The 14,057-nt window shown below is 45.8% G+C and overlaps 1 protein-coding gene across 7 annotated transcripts in view; it reads left to right on the top strand.

Moving 5' to 3' along the window:
* spir (spire type actin nucleation factor) overlaps positions 1-14,057 on the top strand; it is a 225,843-nt gene that overhangs the window by 173,995 nt on the left and 37,791 nt on the right. For all 7 annotated transcript variants that reach the window (XM_071683432.1, XM_071683435.1, XM_071683437.1 and 4 more), the window contains 4 exons: positions 10,335-10,429; positions 11,371-11,506; positions 11,702-11,916; positions 13,811-14,050. In XM_071683432.1, coding sequence (XP_071539533.1) covers positions 10,335-10,429; positions 11,371-11,506; positions 11,702-11,916; positions 13,811-14,050 — 686 coding nt within the window. The remainder of the gene's footprint in view (positions 1-10,334; positions 10,430-11,370; positions 11,507-11,701; positions 11,917-13,810; positions 14,051-14,057) is intronic.

Here is a 14,057-nt window from a genome sequence, read left to right as displayed (position 1 = left end):
GGGGGGGGTGAGAGGTTGGGGTGAGAGGTGGGAGAATTGCCCTGTGATCTACATGTTAAACGAACAGTGAAAGCAAAAGAGAAGATGATTAGGGATTCTGATTTGGAAGGGATGGTGTTGATGGGAGAGAGAGAGAAAGTTAAGGAATGCGGAAGTGGATGAAAAGAAGAGAGAGAGAGAGAGAGAGAGAGAGAGAGAGAGAGAGAGAGAGAGAGAGAGAGAGAGAGAGAGAGAGAGAGATTAAAAACCGGTTGGGGGGTGTTCCTCCCTTCCCCACAATCACCACTCACCACCATCCTCCACCACTACATCTCCCATCACCTTCTCCACCATTATTTTACCATCCTCCTCCTCCTTCATCACTAGACCCCAGTGTTCTCCAACGTGGCCTCCATCATCGCTAGGACACCTTGAATGGGCTTTAAAGACTTGTAAGGTCATAGAACTGGCTGTGTTCTGCGCGACGTAGAGTGTTGTGTGTGTGTGTGTGTGTGTGTGTGTGTGTGTGTGTGGCCCTAAGGCCACGGTGACTTATATTGGCGTTTGTCGTACTGTATTTGTGTGCTTGATTACCTTGTGTTTGTTACATGGAGAGGTGTTTTGTACACTGGTGTTGCCCCGTCTCTTGACCGTGCTTATGTACCACGTCTGTACTTTTACGTGTATATACACAGCCACACACATCAGCCTAAGTTAGGTACCCATGTATCCACCAACCCCCGAGGGAAGGAAGAAGAGCTGGGATTGGCTGTGGGCCGACTGCCTCGACCAGGATTCGAACCCAGGCAGGCCAGACCCCTGTGCGAGCCCGAGATGACTCGTGGTCAGTATCGCTGACCACTACACCACTGAGGGTCGCGTGTGTATGCTTATGTGTGTGTGTGGCAGAGACGGAATCATTGTATTCAAGATAGTGTGATCTAACGTGCACCCTCCTCACCTAAATGATGACCATAGCAGGTACACCACACCATTGTGAGCTCTGCGTCCGTCACTACCGTACTCTTCCTGGGATTACTGTACGTAGAATAGCTCATACTCAGAGTTCGCACACAGTCCGCCACTAGTGTTTTCTTTATTGTCTTGCTGAAGTGGGTCAGTTACCCAGTGTGAGCCAAGCGATTAAGTAACCGACTTTGGAAACCGTCCTGCAGGTGGGTCAGTGAGCAGGGGAGTGATTGCTGGTCGTTAGTAAGGAAAGGGGGCCAGGCCTGCCTTCCTCCTGGGGGACGGGGCTGGAATCCTGCACCAGTAATGACCCGTGAAGGATCCCCCCCCCTAGGACGACGCGTGGGGAGTGTGTTATGAAATCCCACACTTGGAGTGACTCGATTCCCGCACCGTAGTGAAAGTGGCCACCTGCCCGGTATATTGTGTTCCCGTGTGTGAGTGTACGAGCGGCCTGGCTGTACACATCCGCCCGTTTTTACTGGATGGCGAGAGTGTTCTAGGCCGGGGTGTCGCTCACTCACCGCTGCAAGAGTGCATCCTACGTGTACTGTTGGGTGAAGGTGTAGGTCTTCGGGGGGGGGTGCGTTCTTGGATATTGTGGGGTTGGAGATGGGTGTATTGATATTAATCCAGCTGGTAAGTGTAGGTGTAGACGGACGAGGTTTCATATATGTGTAACCAGTGTCCCAGGGGTGTCGGGGAGGTGTATTATCTAGCTGGAGGATTTATGGTGTTTGTGTTGCACGACCTGATATTTTTGATGGAGTAGTGTGGAGGTCGGGTTGAAGTGTGGTAGACGGTGGAGGTGGTGATGGGTAACACAGCTGGTGTAGGAGTGTGGTGGTCGGGTTGAGGTGTGGTAGACGGTGGAGGTGGTGATGGGTAACGCAGCTGGTGTAGGAGTGTGGTGGAAGGGTGGGGTGTGGTAGACGGTGGAAGTGGTGATGGGTAACGCAGCTGGTGTAGGAGTGTGGTGGAAGGGTGGGGTGTGGTAGACGGTGGAGGTGGTGATGGGTAACGCAGCTGGTGTAGGAGTGTGGTGGAAGGGTGGGGTGTGGTAGACGGTGGTGGTGGTGGGTAATACAGCTATAGGCACAGTATTGATCCCCGGGGGTAACTCCTAATGCCCTCACTCGACCAGGGGAACTCAGCCGCCATTCAGGGGTACTACCTCTTCCCCACATCCCTTAGCCCTACACCCAGCTAAGTGTACACACCACAAGATCCCAGGTGGTGTACTCTAGCTCTACACCCAGCAAAGTGTACACACCACAAGATCCCAGGCGTTGTACGAGACGGGCGAGGAACGTGTGGTAGCAGGATGGTACACTGCTGTAGTACATGTTGTGATGGGGTTACTACGTCGCTCGAGCCACAACCCCCGCTGACTGCTGGAGGAACTTCATACAGACGTTATCCTTTGTGTACAGTATGTTCTCTAGTGGTATGGTGACTCGTACTCTTCGCTCCTTTTTGATTTCCTTTCACTATGAAGGCTCTCTATATTTGTGTAACAAAGAAGAAGTAAAGGAGTTGGTGATAATGACGGTATTACGTGTGGTGAATGCAGCTGTTCGACATTGTGGTGACGCGAGGCGAGGAGCCTCTGGGCTCTGTTGTCACATTGCTTCAGGTCGTGCCGTTTGCCCGCCGGTGACGGAGGACTTGTTACGGTGGCCACCGTCGTCACCACCCACTCACCCCCGTTTGGAATTAGGCTAATGTTTCTCGTTTAGTGTTGGGAGGCGAGGGACTTGTTGTTCCCTCACGATTGACTGGAGGGTCTTGTCTGCTTGTTGCGGGTGTGAGCATGCTTGAGGGCACGTACTGCACTGACCACGTTTCCAGCCCGTAGCAAGCTTACTACATGTATTGTGGAGAGTTGATTGGTGGTGTACCCGGCTACATGAACAATTATTCCTCCACTCCACACCACCACAGTTCATCCCAAGAGCACCACTGCCACTCACCCTCTACACTAACACCGCCACTCACTCCTGCACAACACACACACACACACACACACACACACACACACACCCCGTTGACCTCACCATAGGGTCTTTGCTCTCGAGATGGCACCAGTGGGCGAAATGCCGTCATCCGCCATTTGAGGCCCAAATTTTCGTGTGCATCTTTCCTTATGGATGATGCAGACTGACTGTCGAGGGACGAAGGGTTCATTACAGCTTGTAGGCGAGCCTCGTTTTCTAAATTTATGTTTACATGGTAAAAATTCCCATTTTTTGTTGCCAGTGAAGGTAACATGAGGGAAGACTATTAACGAAGTCATTGTTCAACCTAAATTAGGTGGTTCCTGAGTTTCTTAGGAAGAAGGGATGGGGTTAAAGTTAGGAAAAGTTCGTATATCTTCAAGATATGTAGATAGACGAATACAGTGTATGTAGTGTGAGACTGGTAAAGGGGATGTAGGCTTAGGTCTTGCGAGGAAGTGATGGAAGCTGGTGGTGCTTGGAGGGGTAGTGATGGAGTGCCACTGTTGTTCATGTAGGTGTGGAAAACGGTGGTGTAGATAAGTGACGTGACGAGTAATGGTGGATGTGATATGTAGTCATGGGTGATGACAGTGTAGCACATACTCCGGCCATACACCCCAGGTATCCCCTACTCCTACTGTCAGCTACACTTGGACTTTATACTTAGTGTTTCTCACGTCAGCCGTCCTCTCCCACAAAACAAACCAATGAACACACATCCAGCAGTTGCCTAACGGACTTTCTCTCCCCGGCCTAAGTTGTGACACTGGTCTCATTTGCTCCCTCCTTGTACCACTCCCTCCCTCTCTCTCTCTCCCCCACCGCAAGGCCCTCGTCGCATGCAGCTTAATACCTGCAGGATCAGTGGCCATCTTTATGATGGTTCCTTGGCGCGTAAATTCTGGAACGGGAAATATGTGGTGAGGAGGCTGGACGGTGGCCCGCGTGACCTAGTTGTAAGGGCCTAGTGGAGAGCCTCTTCCTCAGGTACTTCCACTCCTCCTCCACCCTTCAGGTATCTCCACTCCTCCTCCACCCTTCAGGTACCTCCACTCCTCCTCCACCCTTCAGGTACCTCCACTCCTCCTCCGCCCTTCAGGTACCTCCACTCCTCCTCCGCCCTTCAGGTATCTCCACTCCTCCACCCTTCAGGTACCTCCACTCCTCCTCCACCCTTCAGGTACCTCCACTCCTCCTCCACCCTTCAGGTACCTCCACTCCTCCTCCACCCTTCAGGTACCTCCACTCCTCCTCTACCCTTCAGGTACATCCACTCCTCCTCCACCCTTCAGGTACCCCCACTCCTCCTCCACCTTCCTGACATTAACCACTCTTACACTGGGCGACGATGGCAGGAAAATATCATACGTGGATGTAACGTGGTCGGTTGGAGGAGGTTGACGACGGTCAAGGGGAAGGTTGTTAATCTGATGGTGGCCGCACGGGGGGGGGGGGTGTCCCCACGGATCGTACGGCGGTGCTCGTGGGAGGGAGGGAGGGTAAGGCTGACCAAGGTAGAGAGGTTAAAGGTTGAGGGTCAGGAGGTATTGTCCGGTGAAGGTCACAAGACTGAAGGTTATCAGGGTTGTCCGCCTAGAGCAGACATTGACCGGGTATGGATAGGAGGAGTGGATGGGTCCTCATCACGATCGGGTGCCCACCTTTCCCGTTCTGAGTACCGCTAGTCACCAGCGTCAGCACGGAGCCTATGCCAGAGAGAGAGAGAGAGAGAGAGAGAGAGAGAGAGAGAGAGAGAGAGAGAGACATAAGGGAATACACCTTCCGGAAGACGACTGGAGACATACCTGTAACTTTGTATGTGCTGCAGTCGCCCGACCCCCATCAAGGGAACCCTTAACATTTCATTAGTGTCGAGAGTTCTACAGGGATCGGTAAACTATGCAGCGAGGGCCTGGGGGTGTTCCCTGGGGGCCATTCCCGACCCTGGAAGTGGTAACAGCTTCCCCTCGTTAATGAACAACCTCAGTTATGAGGGTCGAGGGGTCGTATTCCCAGCATCACCACTACACGCAGGACAAAGTGACGACGTCGTACATTATGGTCTTGTTTGGGTTACATAGCGAGCAACGTCGACCGGTATATCTCCCTTAGATGCGTCCCCCCTTTAATGCTCACAATAAGAGAGTGACTCAAGGGAGATGTTAGCCTCTGTTCTTCGTGTCGACTTTGGAGCGCGTCTTCGATTGCTTGTGGTCTGCCTGGACTCTGGGGGACATGCTCGTGTGAGTGGCTGTCCCTCTGGAAAGTCTCAAGGACGTCCCCGAGCGAAAGCAGTACGTGCGAGGAGCTGTGCTGGAGACAGAGGAGCTGAGCTGGTCGTGGGATAGAATGTGCAGCGTACGGGAAACGTGTTGTGATGCTGGTCCTTGTCCGGGGGGGGGGGGGGGGCAGTCACGCATCACGCCCTGTGTCACGCCTGGAGTTTTCAAGCGCGCCCACGTGTGAGAGAGAGAGAGAGAGAGAGAGAGAGAGAGAGAGAGAGAGAGAGAGAGAGAGTGTAGCATAGGAAGGACAAAGATAGGAGTGCCACTGACTTTCAAACTGTCACAGTTTAGCCAACAGTATAGGGAGGGCGAACCTGTGACCCCCCCCCCCCCCATCTGATGTAGAGGTGCTGGCCAGGATGTAGAGGTGTCAGTAGTGATATGGTAGTCATGATGCGAGTGCTGACACCTCGCTGCAGGCGGTGGCGCAGCAGCAGCAGTAGGGAGGTCGACCTCTCCTCCATAGCCCGACGCGGCTGGTCTCTCGGGAAAGGTTAAAGGTGGAGGTAGGCGGGCGGTTCCTCGCCTCCCACCCACACAAAGAGGTGTTGCTAATGCTCGGGAGTTTTCCCCTTCCACGGTGAAGCTCATCAACAGGTGTGGGGTATGGGGGGGGGGGGGGCGTGAAAGTGAATCATTGACAATTATGGGCAAATATAAGGTGTCTGGGTAGGCGGAGAGGATCGTGAGTACCTGCCTTCGATCCCCGATTCTGTGGCTTTCACACCCGCGTGTAGCATCGGCGGGCGAGCACTCCTTGCAAACCTCTCCTCTCAATTATCGTCAGGAAAACTGCCATGACTTTGATCACAACCTGAGCAAACTATCAACTCTGGCCTACCGACATCTGCTTGCAGTAAACACTGGTATAAGCAGTTGCTTGCCGAGCACCCAGTGTGGGCTATGTTGATAAGGCAACGCGTGCATTGTTGATTGGTTGGGTTGTTATATAGAACCCAGCTGTTGTGACCTTATCCTCTAAACTGTCACAGGTCAAACTTCCATGAGGGACATTTACAACAGAGGGAAAGTTCACGTACTGTATTTCATCAATACTTTCACACGGTCTCCGTTACGCCTCTCACAATAACCTCCATCTGATAGTTACTGCCGTGTAAGGTGTCCCATTAGTGTTGAAAATTGGACATATGATAGTAAGGCTGTGAACAGTGAAGATTCGATGTTATACGTATGCAAAAAAACGTGCGCGCGTGTCTTCGCTGTTTCTGGTTCGTGTCATCCCCCGGGTGTCGGTGAGAGATCATGCCCGAGGAGCCGGGTACCCACTGTGGCCTGAGCCAGGGACTCTTGAGAGGGGGTTGCGTGGAGTACGACGTCGTACCCGGGCCCGGGGGCTCAAAAGGGGCCCCGGTAATTTCCTGGGATCTAAGAAAATGCAGAAAATCAACAGAGCTGTGGCTCCATTCCTCCCCCCTCTCCCTCATCTTCCATACCCTTTTTTTTTTTTTTGGCCTTACAGCTTATGGCATAAAACCATGGTGGATAAAACCTGGATGACGAATGGAGAAGGGATAGAATTCTTCTCAGGGGCCCTGATGGCATCTCGTTTATTATTATGTACCTGTGCCCCCAACATTTATCCCCTCCCGCCATCATGATCACGTTCTAACCATCACCATAGCCTAGGCAAGGCACTACTCACTGCTTGGTTTTTCCATGATCTGTTTCTGAAGAATGAAAAAAAAAAAATAATAAAGGAGTTGCGATGTGTTCACACGCCAGAGAGAGGGAGGTAGGTAAGAATATTCTTTCCTTCCCCACCCTATATCCTCCGCACATACAGGAGAAGAAGACTTCTCCCATCTTGCCTTAGTTACAACCAGCACTGGTGACCACTGTGGTAGTACTCTATATTCTGCATCATTGGTACTACCTAACACACCACTCAGTCTTCAGTACGACCTCTAGTGAACTACCGCGCCAAGGATTCCATTCAGCGAGAAAGTAATATCTTTAATTGTACGAAGAGAATTGAAGAGATGAAGTTGAGGGAGAGAAGGTTCTTCATCCCCCAAGCGAAAGATATTTGCATCGGGTAGGCGACACAGTAGATTCATGAGGCAGGTGATGGGGTTGTGTGTTTTATTTGAAAGTTGAGGTAGGAAGATTGGAGGAGAGTATGTGTTAGGCTTGGGAGTAACACCAGAGATTAGGTGATCGAGGAAGGAGGAGTGGCATGGTGTGGTTAGGATTGGCTGCAACGTGAGTGGGGTAAAAGATTAGATTGTGGCGACACCGGGAATCCTTGTGGAGAGATTAATTGGTGAAATAAGGTGTTGCGGAAGAGAGAGAGAGAGAGAGAGAGAGAGAGAGAGAGAGAGAGAGAGAGAGAGAGAGAGAGAGAGAGAGAGAGAGAGAGCAGTTTAAAGTGACAGTGGAAGTACAATTCATTGAGAGCAACACCAGCGATGAAGAAAATAAAGGGGGTGAAGATAAGAAACAACTGTAAATAAGGGCACACAGTGACGATGAAATTATATATATATATATATATATATATATATATATATATATATATATATATATATATATATATATATATGTATTTTGCTTTGTCGCTGTCTCCCGCGTTAGCGAGGTAGCGCAAGGAAACAGACGAAAGAATGGCCCAACCCACCCACATACACATGTATATACACGCGTCCACACACAGCACATATACATACCTATACATCTCAAAATATACATATATATATATATATATATATATATATATATATATATATATATATATATATATATATATATTATCCCTGGGGATAGGGGAGAAAGAATACTTCCCACGTATTCCCTGCGTGTTGTAGAAGGCGACTAAAAGGGGAGGGAGCGGGGGGCTGGAAATCCTCCCCTCTCGTTTTTTTTTTTTAATTTTCCAAAAGAAGGAACAGAGAATTGGGCCAGGTGAGGGTATTCCCTCAAGGCCCAGTCCTCTGTTCTTAACGCTACCTCGCTAATGCGGGAAATGGCGAATAGTTTGAGTTTGAATATATATATATACCCATGTACATAATTCATGCTGTCTGCCTTTATTCATTCCCATCGCCACCCTGCACACATGGAATAACAACACCCTCCCCCCTCATGTGTGCGAGGTAGCGCTAGGAAGACAACAAAGGCCCCATTCGTTCACACTCAGTCGTTGGCTTTACTCCCAAAACATTCCCAAACCACTCTTCCCCTTTTCCCTTAAGCTTCGTTTCACTCAGAGCCAAAACATCCAGGTTTCTTTCCTCAAACATACTACCTATCTCCCCTTTTTTCTCATCTTGGTTACATTCACACACACTTAGACACCCCAATCTGAGCCTTCGAGGAGGATGAGCACTCCCCGCGTGACTCCTTCTGTTTCCCATTTTAGAAAGTTTAAATACGAGGGGAGGGTTTCTGGCCCCCCCGCTTCCGTCCCTTTTAGTCGCCTTCAACGACACGTGGGGAATGCGTAGGAAGTATTCTATCTCCCCTATCCTCAGATATATATATATATATATATATATATATATATATATATATATATATATATATATATATATATATTGGAAAGGATCACAATTTTGTGCGTGATCAAGTATATTCCTATGAGTCCACGGGGAAAATGAAACACGATAAGTTCCCAAGTGCATTTTCGTGTAATAATCACATCATCATGGGAGATACAAGAAAGAAATATAAGTCATCTGATAAACAACGAAGAGACATAGCTAGGACGCCATTTGGTAAACGCGTGATTGTCCAAGACAGACAACGGTAGCTTTATTGTTGTTAAAATTTGTAAACCATTCCCCTTCTTGTCCACATAATAAGATTATGATACGCTCGTTGTCTGTCTTGGACAATCAAGTGTTTACCAAATGGCGACTTAACGACTTCTCTTCGTTGTATATCAGCCGACTTATATTTCGTTCTTGAATCTCCCCTGATGATGCCATTATTACACGAAAGTGCACGTGGGAACATATCGTGTTTCATTTTCCCCGTGGACTCATAGGAATATATATATATATATATATATATATATATATATATATATATATATATATATATATATATATATATATATATATATATATATATATATATATATATATATATATATATGAGAGAGAGAGAGAGAGAGAGAGAGAGAGAGAGAGAGAGAGAGAGATGGTGCACATGATAGGGATAGAGTCAGTCCATCATCCGTACATGAACGGATCCCCTGGCAGGCATACACCACTTCGTCTAACCTTTAGCCATTCTTACAAGTCGAATTCCCTATTACTTCGCAGACTTCACTATTTACTAACATAAAGTGACGATTTTATAAAGTTTATATAGTGATATTTCAATGCTTGCAGGTACAAAAAATGTTTTCCAGGTTACAAGTGTTTGCGCAGTTTATAATGTTTAGGACTAGTATTTTCGCCTGCCAGACTTCGACCTCTTCCTTCATCCTTATCTTATATTTACCCTAACTGGCACAAGTTGGCTTGTTTGCTTGAGGCAGGTGAATCAGTAGGATATGTTTTGCTTTCCTAATAAAGAAAGAAACTGGCCTACCTCCACATCTGCCCAGGCTGCCTGCTGCGTTCATTTAAAATCATCTTTCCGATAAGACCAGATTGCTGTGATATACACTACAATCTTGGTTATCATCGGTGACATTTGTAATGAGTAAGAATTTTATTGAAAACTTCAATTTTCCCTTTTGTTAGTTTGCTCATTAAAATATATATTGCCCTGTATTTAAGATTCACACTCACACTTAGTGAGTGTGAACGAATGTGGCCTTTTTGTCTTTTCGTGGCGCGACCTCGCTGGAGGGGGAAGGGTGTTTCCTGTGTGGCGGGGTGGCGATGGAAAGGGATGAAGGCAGTAAGTGTGAATATGTATATGTGTATATATGTACATGTCTGTGTATGTATATGTATGTATACGTTGAAATGTATGTGTATGTATGGGCGTTTCTATATATATGTGTATATGAGCAGTTGGGCCATTCTTCGTCTTGTTTCCTTGTGCTACCTCGCTGACGCGGGAAACAGCGATTAAGCATACTAAATATAGATAAATATTTCAGATTCATTGATGTCTTCTCTTACAGTGGTGGAGACGTCACGGTCGCCAATGGTGCTAAATCAAACACCAAAGCCCCAACGGAAACTCATCCAGGCCCCGAGGTTTAATATTTCTGCTGATGTAAGTCTTCGCCTTTGTACCTCTTACTGCATACTGAACATCAATTTTTTTTTCTACCACACTCTTTAGCAGTTTCCAGCATTAGCAAGTTAGCGCCAAAAACAGATGAAGAAAAGGCAACATTCGCTCACATCTATTCTCTAGATGTCACGTGCAGTGCACCAAAACCACTTCCCCATCCACAAAGCCCCACGTGATTTCCTGCGGCTGCTTGACATGCCTTGGTTCAGCCCATTTATAGCATGCCGCCCCCCTGTATACCACTTGATTCCAGCTCACTCTGTACCGTGCTTGTCTTTTACTGTCCTGCATTGGACCCGATTACTCAAAAATCTTTTTACTCCATCCTTCTATCTCTAATTTGGTCTCCCTTCTTGTCCCCCTACTTCTGAATCGTATATCCCCTTTGTCAAACTCTCTTCATTCATTCATTCCATATATCCAAGGCATTTCAGCACACCTTCTATAGCTCTGATGATGACATGAAAATACATCAGAACATATGGAATAAAGATCCTCTTTGTGACTTTGGATATTCTCTTTCTCTTGAAGATAAGGTCCCCTTGGAATATCCCTGTAACTAAAATCTTTAATGATGTGTCAGGTAAAAAGACATCTTTTCAGTCCTTGGTCACTTAGAAAACAGTTCTTAAAAAGGAAAAAATGCAAGGTTGTAATCTAGCCAGGTAGTGGTGAATTTTGTACAGAGATTGAATCACAGAAGTACCAACTGTTACAGTAATTTCAATGAGTTTAAGCATTGTATTGTCTTTTAACTACAGCAAATGCTTTGCTGTATTTGATTATTTAATTAATAGACTGTTCTGTACTTTGATGAATAGAACTTCATTATCTTACACAGGAAATGCCAACTTACTGAAACAAGATTATGCAGTTTATTTCAGAGCTCCCAGAGAATTCATTATTACTGTATGTTTTAGGACGAGGAAGAAGATGATTTAAGTGATATTCCCCCATCCAGTCCACGATTGGGTCAGACTTCAGTTATAGGTACAGCACGAAGTCCTACACCACAAACCCCACAGTCACCTCCCACCTCACCATGGTCACGTATGGGTAAGTATAAGACTACATTTTATTTCATACAATTAGCTGCATTTCTTTTAAAGATATTTTCTTGTGTATGATGTGTTTTTTAGTGACCTGTATTAAATCTGATTAAATTTGCAATCTTTAATACTGCACATCTGGCACATTATATTCACCTATTGTACAAACTTGTAGTAGGTTTGATATTGTATTTTCCCTCAGCATTTGACCTGGCAAAATATGGCAATACTGGAACTCCTGAGCGTCGTCATTCAATTACACTCTGTGAGACCCCTTCACTCACACAAAATTCCTCCTCCTCCATCACTCCACCTTCTTCTCTGCCACAGTCAAGAAATCCATCTGCTCCTGGCTCCCCAGCACATCAAGATTTTATCCCATCTTCTTCTCAGATACAACGAGATTTTTTGTCCTCTGTAAGTTTTATTTATATTGGTTGAATATATTTATAAGCTTTACAAGAATACTTTACAGTTTTCATTTATGAAAGTATTAAAATCCCAGATTTTATTTGAAATTACCAGAGGACAGTACATATTGGAGACCTTTGTACTTGTGTGTGTGTGTGTGTGCTTGTGTTTGAAGAATACCTTTATATCCCTTTGACAGTAGAAAAGAATAATTTGTATTGGCTTTCATACACATTTTGGCAACCCACTTATTCCTGTTGACACTGTATCGTTCAAATAAACATTTACATTGTTATGGATGACATAGGTAGATGATTTTTTGCCCTCAACTGCTGCTAAGTGGTTAGCTGATGATTAAGCCAGTGTATGACAAAAATTATGCATTTTAGTTAGCTCAGCTTCCAGTTTGAAGGTTATTGGTAACATTGGTTAACAAGGATCTGATGACTGTTAGGTATCACTGTCTATCTTCCTATATCTCTCATGCCCATTCCCTCTGGCCACAGCAAAAGTGTCTCCACTTATTTCTGTCCTTACAGACCTTCCTTGCATACACAATTCCACACCTTCCACCATTTCTCTCCCTCCAGTATACTTCCACTCTGTCTCCCATGTCACAGGTGGCCTTTCTCTTACTCAAACCTTTTACTCCCTCCTTGTAAACTCCCCATCTGGCATTCTTTCCAAATGCCAAAACCACCTCAAAGGATGTTTCACCCACTCTAAAACTCCACAATTCATTCCCTTAGCATTTCATGTCATACCACATCTCCCATACACCCTCTCATTTCTTTCTTTATTCCTTGCTTCTCTCAGATAGCTCACGTCCATAATCTGAATTTTTGGCCTCTGTGGTTCATTTCATGTTCATGTTTCGGCTTCATAGGTCAGGGTTAAGGGCATTCTGCTGTCCCTCAATACTTTCTTCACTCCCATATTTACACCTCTGCCTTTCATTTTTATATTAGGAGACCCACTGACTCTTTTACCCTATATTGCCCTCTATGTTATCTCTACTTCCATGTCACCAAACTTAGCCAAGTTAGCTCTTAAATACTTAACTTTTCACACCTCTTCACGTCATTCTCCTTGCAAAACCTATAATTTCACTCTGTTTCCTTTCAAAACTCATTAGTACTTTTCTTTTACTTGCATTTGTCTTCAATCACCTACACTTACATACATCATAAAAACTTTCTGCACCTTTTCTTCACTCTCAGCAAACAACATAGTGTCATCCACAGATAAGCTTGTCACTAGCCACCACACCTCACCGCACACCATCTCCACACCGCCACACCTTCTTTCCCTAGTTCCTTTCACCTCTCTTGTCACTCCATCCATATATGTTAAAAAGCCACAGTGACATCACACAGCCCTGTCTCACACCCATATGTGTACTGAAATTTTTGTTCAACTCTCCATGCACTCTTATACATGCATTTTTTACTCTATAGAATTTCTACACCATCCAACACATGTTCCCCACCTCATAAATACTTAACACTTACCATATAGCATTTCACTCGACTCCGTCAAATGCTTTCTCCAGATCCGTAAAAGCTGCATACAACTTATCTTTTGGTAGATACTTTTCCGCAGTCATTTTCACCACAAAAATCTGATACACACATCCCCTACCTGTCCTGAAACTCCCATTAGCTATACATCATTGGAGTGGCACTCCACCTTTGATCATACAAGTCTAAGTTGCTAGTGTGCTCACTTTCCAAGATATGTAATTATAGAAAGTAAGTTCTTTACAGTGCTATTTTTATTGCAATCTTTGCTATATGAAAGATGATTAACATGCATTATGCATAGAACCTCTATCTATTCTGTAATGATTTGTTAATTTACTGTTCATTATTAATTTGTTTAATGAATAATATAATTACAGGCTCATTTTTCTTCACGATTGGACTGCTTGGCCCTTACCCTTGAGGAAGTTGTACACATACGAAATGTATTGACTAAAGCTGACCTAGAGGCTCTTCCTCTCGATCTAACTATAAAAGAAGATATGGCCAAGGGCAAGATATGTTTCCTGTGTATGAAGACCAGGTTTGGGTTTTTCGGTCCAAGGGGTACAAACTGCAGACTTTGCAGGAGAACAGTCTGTAAAAAGTGTGTCACAAAGGTATGAT

The sequence above is a fragment of the Panulirus ornatus genome, chromosome 36 (assembly GCF_036320965.1).
Source record: "Panulirus ornatus isolate Po-2019 chromosome 36, ASM3632096v1, whole genome shotgun sequence".
Taxonomy (NCBI): Eukaryota; Metazoa; Arthropoda; class Malacostraca; order Decapoda; family Palinuridae; genus Panulirus; species Panulirus ornatus.
This window is presented reverse-complemented; position numbering and strand designations above follow the sequence as displayed.